The 21,259-nt window shown below is 38.3% G+C and overlaps 1 protein-coding gene across 6 annotated transcripts in view; it reads right to left on the bottom strand.

Moving 5' to 3' along the window:
* The window catches only part of slc12a8 (solute carrier family 12 member 8), a 30,026-nt gene that overhangs the window by 1,199 nt on the left and 7,568 nt on the right, over window positions 1–21,259 (bottom strand). For 3 of the 6 annotated variants that reach the window (XM_087804439.1, XM_087804443.1, XM_087804444.1), the window contains 7 exons: window positions 18,599–18,712; window positions 18,320–18,407; window positions 13,048–13,135; window positions 12,726–12,872; window positions 4,374–5,040; window positions 3,714–3,799; window positions 3,523–3,640 (listed from right to left, as the gene is read on the bottom strand). In XM_087804439.1, coding sequence (XP_087660565.1) covers window positions 3,523–3,640; window positions 3,714–3,799; window positions 4,374–5,040; window positions 12,726–12,872; window positions 13,048–13,135; window positions 18,320–18,407; window positions 18,599–18,712 — 1,308 coding nt within the window. The remainder of the gene's footprint in view (window positions 1–3,522; window positions 3,641–3,713; window positions 3,800–4,373; window positions 5,041–12,725; window positions 12,873–13,047; window positions 13,136–18,319; window positions 18,408–18,598; window positions 18,713–21,259) is intronic. The other 3 variants (XM_087804441.1, XM_087804442.1, XM_087804440.1) reach the window with 3 other exon arrangements.

Here is a 21,259-nt window from a genome sequence, read left to right as displayed (position 1 = left end):
ACGTCTCCGTCCGTCTGTGAACTGTGCAGCTTGTTAGGCTCGGTTGCTATGACGACGCGTCTTGGCTCAGTATATCCAGTGAAGTAATACTAACTTATGATCTAGTCAAACACTAGTGATCCAGTGAAGTAATACTAACTTATGATCTAGTCAAACACTAGTGATCCAGTGAAGTAATACTAACTTATGATCTAGTCAAACACTAGTGATCCAGTGAAGTAATACTAACTTATGATCTAGTCAAACACTAGTGATCCAGTGAAGTAATACTAACTTATGATCTAGTCAAACACTAGTGATCCAGTGAAGTAATACTTACTTATGATCTAGTCAAACACTAGTGATCCAGTGAAGTAATACTAACTCATGATCTAGTCAAACACTAGTGATCCAGTGAAGTAATACCAACTCATGATCTAGTCAAACACTAGTGATCCAGTGAAGTAATACCAACTCATGATCTAGTCAAACACTAGTGATCCAGTGAAGTAATACTAACTCATGATCTAGTCAAACACTAGTGATCCAGTGAAGTAATACCAACTCATGATCTAGTCAAACACTAATGATCCAGTGAAGTAATACTAACTCATGATCTAGTCAAACACTAGTGATCCAGTGAAGTAATACTAACTTATGATCTAGTTAAACACTAGTGATCCAGTGAAGTAATACTAACTCGTGATCTAGTCAAACACTAGTGATCCAGTGAAGTAATACTAACTTATGATCTAGTCAAACACTAGTGATCCAGTGAAGTAATACTAACTTATGATCTAGTCAAACACTAGTGATCCAGTGAAGTAATACTAACTTCTGATCTAGTCAAACACTAGTGATCCAGTGAAGTAATACTAATTTATGATCTAGTTAAACACTAGTGATCCAGTGAAGTAATACTAACTTGTGATCTAGTCAAACACTAGTGATCCAGTGAAGTAATACTAACTTATGATCTAGTCAAACACTAGTGATCCAGTGAAGTAATACTAACTTATGATCTAGTCAAACACTAGTGATCCAGTGAAGTAATACTAACTTATGATCTAGTCAAACACTAGTGATCCAGTGAAGTAATACTAACTTATGATCTAGTCAAACACTAGTGATCCAGTGAAGTAATACTAACTTCTGATCTAGTCAAACACTAGTGATCCAGTGAAGTAATACTAACTTCTGATCTAGTCAAACACTAGTGATCCAGTGAAGTAATACTAATTTATGATCTAGTTAAACACTAGTGATCCAGTGAAGTAATACTAACTTGTGATCTAGTCAAACACTAGTGATCCAGTGAAGTAATACTAACTTATGATCTAGTCAAACACTAGTGATCCAGTGAAGTAATACTAACTTATGATCTAGTCAAACACTAGTGATCCAGTGAAGTAATACTAACTTATGATCTAGTCAAACACTAGTGATCCAGTGAAGTAATACTAACTTATGATCTAGTCAAACACTAGTGATCCAGTGAAGTAATACTAACTTATGATCTAGTCAAACACTAGTGATCCAGTGAAGTAATACTAACTTATGATCGAGTCAAAAACTAGTGATCCAGTGAAGTAATACTAACTTATGATCTAGTCAAACACTAGTGATCCAGTGAAGTAATACTAACGTCTGATCTAGTCAAACACTAGTGATCCAGTGAAGTAATACTAACTCATGATCTAGTCAAACACTAGTGATCCAGTGAAGTAATACTAACGTCTGATCTAGTCAAACACTAGTGATCCAGTGAAGTAATACTAACTTATGATTTAGTCAAACACTAGTGATCCAGTGAAGTAATACTAACTTATGATCTAGTCAAACACTAGTGATCCAGTGAAGTAATACTAACTTCTGATCTAGTCAAACACTAGTGATCCAGTGAAGTAATACTAACTTATGATCTAGTCAAACACTAGTGATCCAGTGAAGTAATACTAACTTCTGATCTAGTCAAACACTAGTGATCCAGTGAAGTAAAACTAACTTATGATCTAGTCAAACACTAGTGATCCAGTGAAGTAATACTAACTTATGATCTAGTCAAACACTAGTGATCCAGTGAAGTAATACTAACTCATGATCTAGTCAAACACTAGTGATCCAGTGAAGTAATACTAACGTCTGATCTAGTCAAACACTAGTGATCCAGTGAAGTAATACTAACTTATGATTTAGTCAAACACTAGTGATCCAGTGAAGTAATACTAACTTATGATCTAGTCAAACACTAGTGATCCAGTGAAGTAATACTAACTTCTGATCTAGTCAAACACTAGTGATCCAGTGAAGTAATACTAACTTATGATCTAGTCAAACACTAGTGATCCAGTGAAGTAATACTAACTTCTGATCTAGTCAAACACTAGTGATCCAGTGAAGTAAAACTAACTTATGATCTAGTCAAACACTAGTGATCCAGTGAAGTAATACTAACTTATGATCTAGTCAAACACTAGTGATCCAGTGAAGTAATACTAACTCATGATCTAGTCAAACACTAGTGATCCAGTGAAGTAATACTAACGTCTGATCTAGTCAAACACTAGTGATCCAGTGAAGTAATACTAACTTATGATCTAGTCAAACACTAGTGATCCAGTGAAGTAATACTAACTTATGATTTAGTCAAACACTAGTGATCCAGTGAAGTAATACTAACTTATGATCTAGTCAAACACTAGTGATCCAGTGAAGTAATACTAACTTCTGATCTAGTCAAACACTAGTGAACCAGTGAAGTAAAACTAACTTATGTCCGTCTTCACTGTATGCTAAGTTGTTAGCGTCATTTATAAAGTGTTATGTGTGCGACTTCACCATATGCTAACGAGCTAAGTTGTTAGCGTCATTTATAAAGTGTTATGTGTGAGTCTTCACTGTATGCTAACGAGCTAAGTTGTTAGCGTCATTTATAAAGTGTTATGTGTGCGTCTTCACCGTATGCTAACGAGCTAAGTTGTTAGCGTCATTTATAAAGTGTTATGTGTGCGTCTTCACCGTATGCTAACGAGCTAAGTTGTTAGCGCCATTTATAAAGTGTTATGTGTGCGTCTACACCGTATGCTAACGAGCTAAGTTGTTAGCGCCATTTATAAAGTGTTATGTGTCCGTCTACACCGTATGCTAACAAGCTAAGTTGTTAGCGTCATTTATAAAGTGTTATGTGTCCGTCTTCACCGTATGCTAACGAGCTAAGTTGTTAGCGTCATTTCTAAAGTGTTATGTGTGCGTGTACAAGGATTTATTATTGATTTGGTGATATCGCGACGCGCCGGCGGCTCCTCTCTGATGTCGCTCAGTTTGGCAGGAAAACCGATGCAGTGAGTGTTATAAGAGATGTTTTTCTACCATCATGTCGACACTGAAGCACAGAAATAAACTAAAGGAAAATATCATCGTTTTCCTTCTATAAACCCTGGACCTCCACTACTAATATCGCATTAATATCGATATCGCACTTGTTCAAACGCTTCACGACACTATGGTCATGTGACCAGTGCTGTGACCACGACCTGGACTCACCTGAAGGCAGACCCGGGTTGGTCCTCCCGATGTAGACGAGGAGCAACAGGGCGACGAGGATGTTGGCGAGAGCGTAGATCCACTGGATGACGAACATGATGACCACGGAGCTCAGAGCCTGGAAGAAGAAGAACCAACGTGTCCATGAAGACCTTCTGGTCGAGTCTTCCTGGAGACGAGTCCGGACTCACCCCGACCAGGGCCAGGACGGGGCTGCAGAACCGGACGTAGCTGGAGTTCGACGGAGGTTTGAGTTGAAAGATGGTCTCGTGATCATCTGTGAGAGGAAAGTTCTGGAAGTAGATCAGCGGCTCGAGAGCGACGGAACCAGAACTGAACCATTAGTCAGAAGAAGTTCTGGTTTCTATGAAAAAACTCGAGAATTAAATGTTGAATTTTGCAAATGTTTGATCTTGTTTTATTGAAAAGTTGAATTTATTTTCTTTGTAATTCAATAAATTCATAAAAAAATTCCCCAAATTTTCAAAAGGTTTTGTTTACAAATCATTTGATATTATAATTTAAATAATTTAAGTTATTTTTTTTTTAGTAATAACCTTTTAAATTCAATATAAAAATGTTTGAACTTTTACACCATAAAATGGAATTTAAAAAGTTATATTTTTTAATTATTTGAACGAGAAAATCAATGTGTCAAAAAAACTAAATCTATTATTAAGTTATTTAATTGAATTATTTAGTGTTTAAAAAACATTCGTTAAACCACTAAACTTCCACTGATTCACTTCCATGGAAAGTGTCGTGGAAACGACCTTGAGATGTGACCTTGAGATGTGACCTTGAGATGTGACCTTGAGATGTGACCTTGAGATGTGACCTTGAGATGTGACCTTGAGATGTGACCTTGAGCTGACCTCTGCTGAGGTCCTCGTGGCTGGACCGCCTCGGTTCTTTGCCGCCGCAGCGAAGGTTCATCTCCGTGGACGACGGTTTGTTGCTGTTCACGTCCAGAGCGAAACTGTCCAGCAGCGTCTGAACCACGCTCGCCCTCCCGGGGTCGACCTTCGAGGTCGGCGCGACCTTCAAGGTCGGCGCGACCTTCGAGGTCGGCGCGACCTTCAAGGTCGGCGCGACCTTCGAGGTCGGCGCGACCTTCGAGGTCGGCGCGACCTTCGAGGTCGGCGCGACCTTCGAGGTCGGCGCGACCTTCGAGGGCGAGGCGAAGATCCGCTCCATGTCCTCGTTGAACTCCCGGAGGGTCCCTGTGGCCGGGTCGCTCTCGGCCACGCCTCCGTAGCTCCGACCAATCACGGGCCTCTTCCCGAGCGACCTCCGCCGACGACCCCCGGCCTGGACGTCCACGTGCCTCTTCTCGACCTCCTGGAGCTTCAGGGTCATGACCACGCAGAAGTAGGAGTAGTCGATGGCGCCGTAGGTCAGCAGGAAGTTGATGGTGACGATGGGCGCCAGCTGGTTGACTCCGCCCACCAGGATGAAGGCCAGAGTGAGGAGGCTGGTCAGACAGATGGCTGCTACTGGAGTCTTGTTGGGACCTTTCTGAGGAAACATCTAGACTCAGAGGAGAACTTCACTGACTTCAGGTTCATCTTTGTTTAGAATTAAGTATATCAAATATTCAATGATTAAATCTAACTAATCGAAACTATTTTATTGAGCATTCGTAGGAAACAAAGGTTCAAAGGTCAAGGATGTTCATCAGAGTAGATTCAAAAACACAATAAAAGGATCAACAAATCAAATACGATACAAAAAAAATAGAAAAGAATGAATTAAATAATAAATAAAACAGTCCTCTAGTATAACTTACTATAATTGAGTTCTTTGTAATTTACACAATTTATTGAACGAAAGTTTCTCAAGCAATAAATATTTTAATCCTTTTCGTAAATAATTCAAGAAAAAAGTCCCAATTTTTTAGTTTTTGTAAATCTAATCATTTAAAAATCAATTTTATAAATTATTTGTTATCCTCATATCCATCCATCCATCCATCCATCCATCCAACTACATATCCATCCATCCATCATCCATCCATCCATCCAACTACATATCCATCCATCCATCCATCCATCCATCCAACTACATATCCATCCATCCAACTACATATCCATCCATCCATCTATCCATCCATCCAACTACATATCATCCATCTATCATCCATCCATCCATCCAACTACATATCCATCCATCCATCCAACTACATATCCATCCATCCATCCATCCATCCAACTACATATCCATCCATCTATCATCCATCCATCCATCCAACTACATATCCATCCATCCATCCAACTACATATCCATCCATCCATCCACATATCCATCCATCCATCCATCCATCCAACTACATATCCATCCATCTATCATCCATCCATCCATCCAACTACATATCCATCCATCCATCCATCCATCCATCCAACTACATATCCATCCATCCATCCATCCAACTACATATCCATCCATCCAACTACATATCCATCCATCTATCATCCATCCATCCATCCAACTACATATCCATCCATCCATCCATCCATCCAACTACATATCCATCCATCCATCCACATATCCATCCATCCATCCAACTACATATCCATCCATCTATCATCCATCCATCCATCCAACTACATATCCATCCATCCATCCATCCAACTGCATATCCATCCATCCATCCATTCATCCATCCATCTATCCATTCATCCATCCATCTATTCATTCATCCATCCATCAAACTACATATCCATCCATCCATCTATCATCCATCCATCCATCCAACTACATATCCATCCATCCATCCATCCACATATCCATCCATCCAACTGCATATCCATCCATCCATCATCCATCCATCCATCCATCCAACTGCATATCCATCCATCCATCCAACTGCATATCCATCCATCCATCCATCCATCCATCCATCCATCCATCCATCCAACTACGTATCCATCATACTAGTGTCAACAGACACGATGATCAAGTACTATTTTAACATTTATTTTGAAAATATGAACATTTTGTATGAATAATAATTATTAAATATTAACCTCCTATAAACAAATGACTAAATTCAGTTTAATTGACGAAAAAAAAATCAACCTTTTAGTAAAACAAATTTTAATAAATGCTTGAAAAAGTAAGTAACGACCTACTGATGGCCTCTGATCAGGGCCATGTTTCAGTTCTTGTTCTTCTAGATCTCAGTGCATTTGACACTGTCGACACCACATCCTTCTACAGAGGCTAGAAAACCATATAGGCATTCGTGGAACTGCTCTTAACTGGTTTAAATCTTACCTGTCGGATAGAACGCACTATGTACATGTCAACCACCTCTCATCGACACACACTAAGGTCAGCTATGGTGTCCCACAAGGTTCTGTTCTTGGTCCAATACTATTCACAATCTATATGCTCCCACTAGGGGACTTGATTAGAAGACACTCTATACATTTTCACTGTTATGCTGATGACACCCAACTCTACTTGTCCATGAAGCCAGATGAAAGAAATCTACTAAAACTAATACAGTCCTGTATTACACATATCAACAGCTACACAACTACAGTCCTGTATTACACATATCAACAGCTACACAACTACAGTCCTGTATCACACATATCAACAGCTACACAACTACAGTCCTGTATTACACATATCAACAGCTACACAACTACACTCCTGTATTACACATATCAACAGCTACACAACTACACTCCTGTATTACACATATCAACAGCTACACAACTACACTCCTGTATTACACATATCAAGTCCTGGATGACCAAAAACTTCCTCCTACTGAACTCGGAAAAGACTGAGGTTTTACTAGTTGGTCGCAACATCTCAGACAATCATTAACTAATGATCTAGCTTTACATCATGGACTTGCTCCTGCTACGAGCACCACTGTAAAGAATCTGGGTGTATGATTTGACAAGGACTCACACATAAAACAAATCTCACGGACTGCTTACTTCCACCTTCGTAACATTTCAAACATCAGGCACTTCCTTCCTTTAGATGATGCTGAGAAGCTCATCCATGCTTTTGTAACCTCCAGGCTGGACTATTGTAACTCTCTTCTCTCAGGATGTTCTAAAAAGTCTCTCAGAATCTTCAGGTCATTCATCTGCAGCTCGTGTCCTGACTAAGACTAAGAGGCGCGAACACACCTGTGCTGTCTTCCTTACATTGACTTCCTGTAGAATTTAGAATCCTTCTCCTAACCTATAAAGCCTTACATGTTCAAGCACCAACATACATTAAAGATCTAATCCAAACTTACCAACCCTCTAGGACCTTACGATCCTTAAACTCTGATCTATTAGTTATACCACAAATCTTTAAATGTAGATTTGGAGCCAGGGCCTTCAGTTTTCAAGCACCTCTGCTGTGGAACCAACTACCGGCTTCAGTCCGGAGGGCAGACACCCTCTCTATGTTTAAAAACAATCTTAAAACCTTACTTTTCCATAAAGCCTATAACTAACTTAACTGTTTATCTTTAGCTGCTATAACTAACTTAACTGTTTATCTTAGCTGCTATAACTAACTTAACTGTTTATCTTTAGCTGCTGTAACTAACTTAACTGTTTATCTTTAGCTGCTATAACTAACTTAACCGTTTATCTTAGCTGCTATAACTAACTTAACTGTTTATCTTTAGCTGCTATAACTAACTTAACTGTTTATCTTAGCTGCTATAACTAACTTAACTGTTTATCTTTAGCTGCTATAGGCTGAGAATGCTGGAGAGTTTTAGACACCAGCTCTGTATATCCTTCTTTTCTGCATTACATTCCTCACCTGTTTAAACACCTTTTTATTTCTCTCAGGAGCTCCAGGACCTCCAGAGCTGCTGCTGATCCAGGATCTTCACCACGTCATCAGATCCTGAGTTCTCTCCAGCACCTCCATGGACTCTCCTACACTCTCCTCTTTTTCTCTCACTATATCCTCCCTCACTCCTCTCCTTATCCATCTGTCTACCCCCCATCCTTCCTCCCAGCCGGTCAAAGCAGGAGGCCGTCAACAATGAGTCTGGTTCCACTCGAGGTTTCTGCTTCTAAAAGGAAGTTTTTCCTCGCCATAGCTCCCTGTACAGTGTTTCGCGTCTTGCTCTTTGTTGAATTTCTAGGATCTATTTGTCCTTAATCAACTGTAGTCTTATTTCAACTGTATAGTGTCATGAGATAACTTTGTTATGATAAGAGACTTTAAATAAAATTGAAAATTGAATTGAAAAAAGAACATTTAAAAGAAAAAAACACTGACACTGTCAAGACACTGATACACTTCACTGGTATCAGACCCGGTACTGTCAGTGGCAGCAACATAAAGCAACAGTTGAGAGCACGAGTGTGTTGCAGGTCCAGCAGTTACGTGAGCCGAGCACTGGCGAGCGTCCAGAACACACAGCGGTGCTGCTGGTGCTGCTGGTGCTGCTGGTGCTGCTGCCCTTCCTGCGTTTGTTCTGAACCTCTGATTCGGGCCAAGATGTCCGAGTCCTCATTCCATCCCGCTGAGAGGTCGACTCTGCAGCGGGTGGAGGAGTCTGGGGAGTCATGGGGGCGATGGGGGGTCAACATGGTGACATAATGACTTCAGTGAAGAATAAAGTCTCATTAGTCGTGTTTCCTGATGTTTTAACAAACACTGATGAACACATGATTCACACGTAAAGAACCATCTCATCATAGTGTGTTGTTGTTGTGATGTGTGACTCTATTGTATCATCAGTGTGTGTGTTGTTGTGATGTGTGACTCTATTGTATCATCAGTGTGTGTGTTGTTGTGATGTGTGACTTTATTGTATCATCAGTGTGTGTGTGTGTTGTTGTGATGTGTGACTCTATTGTATCATCAGTGTGTGTGTTGTTGTGATGTGTGACTTTATTGTATCATCAGTGTGTGTGTGTGTTGTTGTGATGTGTGACTCTATTGTATCATCAGTGTGTGTGTTGTTGTGATGTGTGACTCTATTGTATCATCAGTGTGTGTGTTGTTGTGATGTGTGACTTTATTGTATCATCAGTGTGTGTGTGTGTTGTTGTGATGTGTGACTCTATTGTATCATCAGTGTGTGTGTGTTGTTGTGATGTGTGACTCTATTGTATCATCAGTGTGTTGTTGTTGTGATGTGTGACTCTATTGTATCATCAGTGTGTGTGTGTTGTTGTGATGTGTGACTCTATTGTATCATCAGTGCGTGTGTGTGTTGTTGTGATGTGTGACTCTATTGTATCATCAGTGTGTGTGTGTTGTTGTGATGTGTGACTATATTGTATCATCAGTGTGTGTGTTGTTGTGATGTGTGACTCTATTGTATCATCAGTGTGTGTGTGTGTGTGTTGTTGTGATTTGTGACTCTATTGTATCATCAGTGTTTGTTTGTTGTGATGTGTGACTCTATTGTATCATCAGTGTGTGTGTGTGTTGTGATGTGTGACTCTATTGTATCATCAGTGTGTGTGTGTTGTTGTGATGTGTGACTCTATTGTATCATCAGTGTGTGTGTGTGTTGTTGTGATGTGTGACTCTATTGTATCATCAGTGTGTGTGTGTTGTTGTGATTTGTGACTCTATTGTATCATCAGTGTTTGTTTGTTGTGATGTGTGACTCTATTGTATCATCAGTGTGTGTGTGTGTTGTGATGTGTGACTCTATTGTATCATCAGTGTGTGTGTGTGTTGTTGTGATGTGTGACTCTATTGTATCATCAGTGTGTGTGTGTTGTTGTGATGTGTGACTCTATTGTATCATCAGTGTGTGTTGTGATGTGTGACTCTATTGTATCATCAGTGTGTGTGTGTGTGTGTTGTTGTGATTTGTGACTCTATTGTATCATCAGTGTGTGTGTTTGTTGTTGTGATGTGTGACTCTATTGTATCATCAGTGTGTGTGTGTGTGTGTTGTTGTGATTTGTGACTCTATTGTATCATCAGTGTTTGTTTGTTGTTGTGATGTGTGACTTTATTGTATCATCAATGTGTGTGTGTTGTTGTGATGTGTGACTCTATTGTATCATCAGTGTGTGTGTGTTGTTGTGATGTGTGACTCTGTTTCAGGGGTAGGGAACCTGGTCCAGAAAGAGCCGCAGTGGGTGCAGGTTTTTGTTCCAACCGATCAAGCATGTAAATGTTTAACCAATGAGGTTTCAGCTGAACAAGCAACACCAGACTGACAATCAACTGATTACACTCCTAAGACACCTGATTGGATAAAATGTGTCCTCTTGAATGGTTGGAACGAAAACCTGCACCCACTGCGGCTCTTTCTGGACCAGGTTCCCTACCCCTGCTCTATTGTATCATCAGTGTGTGTGTGTTGTTGTGATGTGTGACTCTATTGTATCATCAGTGTGTGTGTGTGTTGTTGTGATGTGTGACTATATTGTATCATCAGTGTGTTGTTGTTGTGATGTGTGACTCTATTGTATCATCAGTGTGTGTGTGTGTTGTTGTGATGTGTGACTCTATTGTATCATCAGTGTGTGTGTGTGTTGTTGTGATGTGTGACTCTATTGTATCATCAGTGTGTGTGTGTTGTTGTGATGTGTGACTCTATTGTATCATCAGTGTGTGTGTGTGTTGTTGTGATGTGTGACTCTATTGTATCATCAGTGTGTTGTTGTTGTGATGTGTGACTCTATTGTATCATCAGTGTGTTGTTGTTGTGATGTGTGACTCTATTGTATCATCAGTGTGTTGTTGTTGTGATGTGTGACTCTATTTTATCATCAGTGTGTGCGTGTGTTGTTGTGATGTGTGACTCTATTGTATCATCAGTGTGTTGTTGTTGTGATGTGTGACTTTATTGTATCATCAGTGTGTGTGTGTTGTTGTGATGTGTGACTCTATTGTATCATCAGTGTGTGTGTGTTGTTGTGATGTGTGACTCTATTGTATCATCAGTGTGTGTGTTGTTGTGATGTGTGACTCTACTGTATCATCAGTGTGTGTGTTGTTGTGATGTGTGACTCTATTGTATCATCAGTGTGTGTTTGTACAAAACTCTCTTTTCATTGAAATATTGACATTAGAAAATGATCTTAAGCTCCGCCCACTTAAAACACTGTTTTTTTGGAGATTAAATCTTGTTGACCATAACCACACCCACTCTGCTTTGATTGGTCAAGCATGGAGGTTTGTCACCACCTGTCATTAATGGTCTCCACCTCCAAGGGACTCTAAAAAAAGTGTGATTACAGCTGGAGGAGGAGTGAAGCCATTATTACGTCATAATGGACTCTCGTAACCTCTCGTTCGTCCAGATTTCAGAGCAACTTTATAAAGTGATAATTAAAACATGGTCATGATGAGAAGTTACTGCGTCTTGAAGAGAAAGATTCAACTTTTACTACGTAAATATTTGTATAATTTAGATAAATCTCCACAACAATAAGAATTCAATAAATAATGATCCCAACATCTACTAATCAATTAAAACTCAAATACAATAGAGTAACTGTGTGTAGAGACTCTTGTGTATGTGTAGATATCATCGAATATTCATCTGATCCAGACAAACTATAAATGAATATATTCTTATTTTGTTTTGACGTTTACTCGAGTATGTTTTGTCATATTTAAACTATACTTAAGTATAGTTTAAATACTACACATACAGTATATACTTGTTACTACACTATCACAACACCAGAGTCAAGTACTGAACAATACTACACATATATACTTGTTACTACACTATTACAACACCAGAGTCAAGTACTGGACAATACTACACATATATACTTGTTACTACACTATCACAACACCAGAGTCAAGTACTGAACAATACTACACATATATACTTGTTACTACACTATCACAACACCAGAGTCAAGTACTGGACAATACTACACATATATACTTGTTACTACACTATCACAACACCAGAGTCAAGTACTGAACAATACTACACATATATACTTGTTACTACACTATTACAACACCAGAGTCAAGTACTGGACAATACTACACATATATACTTGTTACTACACTATCACAACAACAGAGTCAATATTTAAACTATACTTAAGTATAGTTTAAATATACTTAAGTATAGTTTAAATATGTAAACTATTCCACTTTGAAGTAACAATAAGGTACTTTTTGAAGTAGGTTTTGGTGACAGTAATCCATGATGTTAACAAAGTTAAATACATTTTCTGTTGTATTTCTATCACACATTTATCTCCTGATCCGGTTCATGCTCTCACCCCGTCGGCCAGGAAGGTCAGCCCTGGAACGACCCTCTCTTGAGCAAGGCACTGCAGGATCCTGGGTGCAGCGTACAGGCCGCCCATGCAGGAAGCCAGAGAGGAGACGTAGAGGCCCAGCAGAAACAGGAAACCCACCAAGGAGACCTGAAGGAAGAGGGAAAACAAACAGAGGCTGGAAGAGGATAGGGTGGAGTCGTCGGCTACACCCTGTTCAGTTCCGCTGCCGTCGGACCTTCTCAAAACAATGAGCTCCTGACACACCAGTGGAGCCGAGGCCTCGTGTGGAACCATTAGATGTTCTCACAGACCAGAGCGTTACCTTCTCTGCCAGCAAGAAGTCGGAGCGAAGAGCTTCTCTGGTGCAGATGGCCCCGAAGAGGAAGACGAAGACCAGATACAGGAACCACCTGTGGGTCAGAGCCTCAGTCTCTGGTTCGTGTTCACATCACGACGGAAGCTTCGTGTTCTTCAGCTAAACATAGTCTCAGATCAATCATTAGATTCATTTAGATCTCATCGTCCTGTGCTCACCAGAACTGCTGCTTCAACACTGATCGATTATCAGCTGATCAATAATCAGTCACTTCAAAACCATGTGTTTGAGAAAATGAGTCACTTGAACACGCTTTGTTTTTAGATACTGTATCTATTATTTATTCTGTAGAAAAAAATGTAATCACAGATTATAGTTTATATATCAATAAAGTGTGTATGAAATAAAGTATTCCATGTTTTTATATACAATTTGTACATTTTCATCAAACCTCCGGCCTCTAGATGGCAGCAGTCATTACGTCCTCCACAGCTAAAGGAAGAATGATGACTGAGGACGAGAGGATACAGTGAGTCCAGCAGCTTTTAAAGCTGATGTTTGGACATATTTTGGTTTGAAAACAAATGAAAGTAGTTACGACTTTGTCAAGAGTCATGTGGTCTGTAAATACTACAACACCAGAGTCAAGTACTGGACAATACTACACATATATACTTGTTACTACACTATCACAACACCAGAGTCAAGTACTGGACAATACTACACATATATACTTGTTACTACACTATCACAACACCAGAGTCAAGTACTGGACAAAACTACACATATACTTGTTACTACACTATCACAACACCAGAGTCAAGTACTGGACAATACTACACATATATACTTGTTACTACACTATCACAACACCAGAGTCAAGTACTGGACAAAACTACACATATACTTGTTACTACACTATCACAACACCAGAGTCAAGTACTGGACAATACTACACATGTATACTTGTTACTACACTATCACAACACCAGAGTCAAGTACTGGACAATACTACACATATATACTTGTTACTACACTATCACAACACCAGAGTCAAGTACTGGACAATACTACACATATATCCTTGTTACTACACTATCACAACACCAGAGAAAAGTACTAGACAATACTACACATATATCCTTGTTACTACACTATCACAACACCAGAGTCAAGTACTGGACAATACTACACATATATCCTTGTTACTACACTATCACAACACCAGAGTCAAGTACTGGACAATACTACACATATATACTTGTTACTACACTATTACAACACCAGAGTCAAGTACTGGACAATACTACACATATATACTTGTTACTACACTATTACAACACCAGAGTCAAGTACTGGACAATACTACACATATATACTTGTTACTACACTATCACAACACCAGAGTCAAGTACTGGACAATACTACACATATATCCTTGTTACTACACTATCACAACACCAGAGTCAAGTACTGGACAATACTACACATATATACTTGTTACTACACTATCACAACACCAGAGTCAAGTACTGGACAATACTACACATATATACTTGTTACTACACTATCACAACACCAGAGTCAAGTACTGGACAATACTACACATATATACTTGTTACTACACTATCACAACACCAGAGTCAAGTACTGGACAATACTACACATATATGCTTGTTACTACACTATCACAACACCAGAGTCAAGTACTGGACAATACTACACATATATCCTTGTTACTACACTATCACAACACCAGAGAAAAGTACTAGACAATACTACACATATATCCTTGTTACTACACTATCACAACACCAGAGTCAAGTACTGGACAATACTACACATATATCCTTGTTACTACACTATTACAACACCAGAGTCAAGTACTGGACAATACTACACATATATACTTGTTACTACACTATCACAACACCAGAGTCAAGTACTGGACAATACTACACATATATCCTTGTTACTACACTATCACAACACCAGAGTCAAGTACTGGACAATACTACACATATATACTTGTTACTACACTATCACAACACCAGAGTCAAGTACTGGACAATACTACACATATATACTTGTTACTACACTATCACAACACCAGAGTCAAGAACTGGACAATACTACACATATATACTTGTTACTACACTATCACAACACCAGAGTCAAGTACTGGACAATACTACACATATATGCTTGTTACTACACTATCACAACACCAGAGTCAAGTACTGGACAATACTACACATATATACTTGTTACTACACTATCACAACACCAGAGTCAAGTACTGGACAATACTACACATATATACTTGTTACTACACTATCACAACACCAGAGTCAAGTACTGGACAATACTACACATATATCCTTGTTACTACACTATCACAACACCAGAGAAAAGTACTAGACAATACTACACATATATCCTTGTTACTACACTATCACAACACCAGAGTCAAGTACTGGACAATACTACACATATATCCTTGTTACTACACTATCACAACACCAGAGTCAAGCACTGGACAATACTACACATATATACTTGTTACTACAGTATTACAACACCAGAGTCAAGTACTGGACAATACTACACATATATACTTGTTACTACACTATTACAACACCAGAGTCAAGTACTGGACAATACTACACATATATACTTGTTACTACACTATCACAACACCAGAGTCAAGTACTGGACAATACTACACATATATCCTTGTTACTACACTATCACAACACCAGAGTCAAGTACTGGACAATACTACACATATATACTTGTTACTACACTATCACAACACCAGAGTCAAGTACTGGACAATACTACACATATATACTTGTTACTACACTATCACAACACCAGAGTCAAGAACTGGACAATACTACACATATATACTTGTTACTACACTATCACAACACCAGAGTCAAGTACTGGACAATACTACACATATATGCTTGTTACTACACTATCACAACACCAGAGTCAAGTACTGGACAATACTACACATATATACTTGTTACTACACTATCACAACACCAGAGTCAAGTACTGGACAATACTACACATATATACTTGTTACTACACTATCACAACACCAGAGTCAAGTACTGGACAATACTACACATATATACTTGTTACTACACTATCACAACACCAGAGTCAAGTACTGGACAATACTACACATATATCCTTGTTACTACACTATCACAACACCAGAGTCAAGTACTGGACAATACTACACATATATACTTGTTACTACACTATCACAACACCAGAGTCAAGTACTGGACAACACTACACATATATACTTGTTACTACACTATTACAACACCAGAGTCAAGTACTGGACAATACTACACTTATATACTTGTTACTACACTATCACAACACCAGAGTCAAGTACTGGACAATACTACACATATATACTTGTTACTATACTATCACAACACCAGAGTCAAGTACTGGACAATACTACACATATATCCTTGTTACTACACTATCACAACACCAGAGTCAAGTACTGGACAATACTACACATATATATACTTGTTACTACACTATCACAACACCAGAGAAAAGTACTAGACAATACTACACATATATCCTTGTTACTACACTATCACAACACCAGAGTCAAAGTACTGGACAATACTACACATATATACTTGTTACTACACTATCACAACACCAGAGTCAAGTACTGGACAATACTACACATATATACTTGTTACTACACTATCACAACACCAGAGTCAAGTACTGGACAATACTACACATATATACTTGTTACTATACTATCACAACACCAGAGTCAAGTACTGGACAATACTACACATATATACTTGTTACTACACTATCACAACACCAGAGTCAAGTACTGGACAATACTACACATATATACTTGTTACTACACTATCACAACACCAGAGTCAAGTACTGGACAACACTACACATATATACTTGTTACTACACTATTACAACACCAGAGTCAAGTACTGGACAATACTACACTTATATACTTGTTACTACACTATCACAACACCAGAGTCAAGTACTGGACAATACTACACATATATACTTGTTACTATACTATCACAACACCAGAGTCAAGTACTGGACAATACTACACATATATCCTTGTTACTACACTATCACAACACCAGAGTCAAGTACTGGACAATACTACACATATATATACTTGTTACTACACTATCACAACACCAGAGAAAAGTACTAGACAATACTACACATATATCCTTGTTACTACACTATCACAACACCAGAGTCAAAGTACTGGACAATACTACACATATATACTTGTTACTACACTATCACAACACCAGAGTCAAGTACTGGACAATACTACACATATATACTTGTTACTACACTATCACAACACCAGAGTCAAGTACTGGACAATACTACACATATATACTTGTTACTATACTATCACAACACCAGAGTCAAGTACTGGACAATACTACACATATATACTTGTTACTACACTATCACAACACCAGAGTCAAGTACTGGACAATACTACACATATATACTTGTTACTACACTATTACAACAACAGAGACAAGTAATGGACAATACTACACATATATACTTGTTACTACACTATCACAACACCAGAGTCAAGTACTGGACAATACTACACATATATACTTCAAAAAAGATCAACAGTAAAAGCCGCACCATGACAGTCACCAGGAAGGAAACAGAGGGCGGGGCCTGATCTTTGGAAGCTCCCGAGGACAAGAGGAAGTAGAACTTATTGGTTTTAATTGTATTTTTAAATCGTGATATTTCTCCCCTCAATGTTGGCTCCGAGTTTCAGTAAAACATATATAACAAATCCATGCGTCAGAACATTTACTGCCAGAGCTGTCACGATTTAGGAATCCTTGATAAAATAAATTAAATCAATAAAATAAAACAAGATAGGTTACATTAAAGTGGAAGAAGACAAAACATGTATTAATTAAATCCTTTAAATTAAATAATTTGCTAATAAAATAATGTGGATTGAAATAACACACATGTGTAAGAGTGTTTCAGGAGCAGCTGCTCCTTCATGGAGATCTAGAGATTTACAAAGACTTCCAGGAGGAGCTGGACCTCGACCCCTGAACTGTTGTTTCCAAAGCGAGAACACAATCCGACGATGAGTTTGTGGGGATGAAAATAAAGCAACAACTGTTGTGAGCTGTGATCAATATTGTGTTGTCGATGTGTGTGGTGTGTGTTATCGTACGAGGTGAAGACAGCTGCTAACGTTCCCACTGGGATGTTGTGTTCAGGCCGCTGAAGGTCTGAGCTCATGTTGAAGCCGGTCATCACGCCTGCGGACGGACACACACACACACACACACACACACACACACACACACACACACACACACACACACACACACACACACACACACACACACACACACACACACACACACACACACACACACACACACACACACACACACACACACGTGTTACACTTAAAGATAACACACACTGATAAGAGTGATGTGTTCACCTGTGGCCGCAGGGAAGAAAACCCCAAACACAGTGAAGAAGGTTTCCTCAGGACTGTAGTCTGGCATCATGTTGCTGTGAAGGAGTCCAGAAGAATATCCAACGAATCCATGATCTGAAACAAACCAGTGAAGATGTTTCAAAGTTCAAACGGTGAGTGAGAAAGTAAAGGAGTAACAAAAGTAAAGGAGTAACAAAAGAATGAGTAACAAAAGTAAAGGAGTAACAAAAGTAAAGGAGTACAAAAGTAAAGGAGTAACAAAAGTAAAGGAGTACAAAAGTAAAGGAGTAACAAAAGTAAAGGAGTACAAAAGTAAAGGAGTAACTAAAGTAAAGGAGTAACAAAAGTAAAGGAGTACAAAAGTAAAGGAGTAACAAAAGTAAAGGAGTAACAAAAATAAAGTGGTAACAAAAATAAAGGAGTAACAAAAATAAAGTGGTAACAAAAGTAAAGGAGTAACACAAATAAAGTAGTAACAAAAGTAAAGGAGTAACAAAAATAAAGGAGTAACAAAAATAAAGTGGTAACAAAAATAAAGGAGTAACAAAAATAAAGTATTAACAAAAATAAAGGAGTAACAAAAATAAAGTGGTAACAAAAGTAAAGGAGTAACAAAAATAAAGGAGTAACAAAAATAAAGTGGTAACAAAAGTAAAGGAGTAACAAAAATAAAGGAGTAACAAAAATAAAGTATTAACAAAAGTAAAGGAGTAACAAAAATAAAGTATAAACAAAATAAAGAAGTAAAAAAAGTAAAGGAGTAACAAAAATAAAGTGGTAACAAAAGTAAAGGAGTGACAAAAATAAAGTAATAACAAAATAAAGTAGTAACGAAGTAAAGGAGTAACAAAAGTAAAGGAGTAACAAAAGTAAAGTAGTGACAAAAGTTAAGGAGTAACAAAATAAAGTGGTAACAAATAAAGGCGTAACAAAAATGGAGGAGTAACAAAAGTAAAGGAGTAACAAAAGTAAAGTAGTAACAAAAATGAAGGAGTATCAAAAATAAAGTAGTAACAAAAGAAAAGGAGTAACAAAAATAAAGGATTAACAAAAATAAAGTAGTAACAAAAATACAGCAGTAATACAAATAAAAGTGTAACAAAAATATATTAGTAACACAAATAAAGGATTAACAAAATCAAACATTCGTTTTTTATTTCACTTGCAATATTCTTCGGATCATTACCACAGAGGTTGAAGTCAGGAAATGATTCTCTGAATGAACACGAGTCAGTATCTCGCGATGGGAAAGAATGTGTTCTCAGATTAATGACATGTTTATCCAACAGGAAGTCGCCACCCTTTTCACAAGCTTCCAGGTTTGAGAGGCGCTCGTGTCCAGCAGAGGGAGCCAGAGAGCAGATTGTTTTTAAATGAACCAGGTCAACAAGTTACATAAAACACCAGCACGAGACCAGACAGTCCTGGAGCTCATGGACCTGTCGTGGCAGATCCTGCTTTGATACAATCAAATGAACAATATTATCAAAATTGTTTTGGATACAGTTAAAAGTTAAAAATACATAAAAATAAATAAATAAAATAAGAATGGGTAAATATAAAATGATAAATTAATTTAATTGAATACATCGTCGACACAAGACCATCATAGAAAGAGTTACTAAGATATATCTTAATGTATTTTAATGTGTGATCAAATATTAACTTATATTTTTTATTTATTTGATTTGACCTCAATTCAATCTATTATTTGTATAATGTCAAATAATTTAAGATCATTTTATAAAATGAAAGATAACACGTTGACGTTTTATTAGGTCTGCAGGATATATAGAAAAAATATCGATATTGCGATGATTGCACGTGCGATATGCATATGGGTAACGTGATAATTTATCATTTTTTATTGTATAAATCAATCATTTCTTAAATACACACTTCGACCAATCAGTGTCACATTCTGTAAAGTTGTCAATTTGTACTTCTATGTCTCGTTGTTGTTTACGTCTCCGTCCGTCTGTGAACTGTGCAGCTTTAGGCTCGGTTGCTATGGCGACGTGTCTTAGCTCAGTATATCCAGTGAAGTAATACTAACTTATGATCTAGTCATACACTAGTGATCCAGTGAAGTAATACTAACTTATGATCTAGTCAAACACTAGTGATCCAGTGAAGTAATACTAACTTCTGATCTAGTCAAACACTAGTGATCCAGTGAAGTAATACTAACTTCTGATCTAGTCAAACACTAGTGATCCAGTGTCTCTTGGCTAGCATTTAAAACACAAAACACTGACTTTCTAAAGAGAAAATAACTCGTTCAAGTGTCTGGAGGACGACAGCGATGCTTAAATCCACCAGTTTAACGTCTGCTTCATATTCAGATAAAAGATTGTTCACTGCTTCATTATTCTCTGCATCCAGACCTCGTGGACGAACTAAGTTGCCAAAGGTTTCCAGTTGAGCAGCAGCAGGCGTGAGAGCATCTGCATGTGAGAATGTGTGAACAAGTGCTCGCAACACTCTCTGGTCCAGCATTCCTTCTGACCCTGGAATGTCCAGCAGCGTCCGAAGCCTCGCCCTCGACCCGCGTGACCTCGCGGCGTCCGGCAACATGGACGCGTAACGGAAGCGAGTGGGCGGAGCCTGTGGAGAACCGAGGGTCGAGACTCGCAGACGACGGTCGTGCAGCGGCGAGGC

This window comes from Callionymus lyra, chromosome 12, assembly GCF_982586985.1.
Source record: "Callionymus lyra chromosome 12, fCalLyr1.hap1.1, whole genome shotgun sequence".
NCBI lineage: Eukaryota > Metazoa > Chordata > Actinopteri > Syngnathiformes > Callionymidae > Callionymus > Callionymus lyra.
This window is presented reverse-complemented; position numbering and strand designations above follow the sequence as displayed.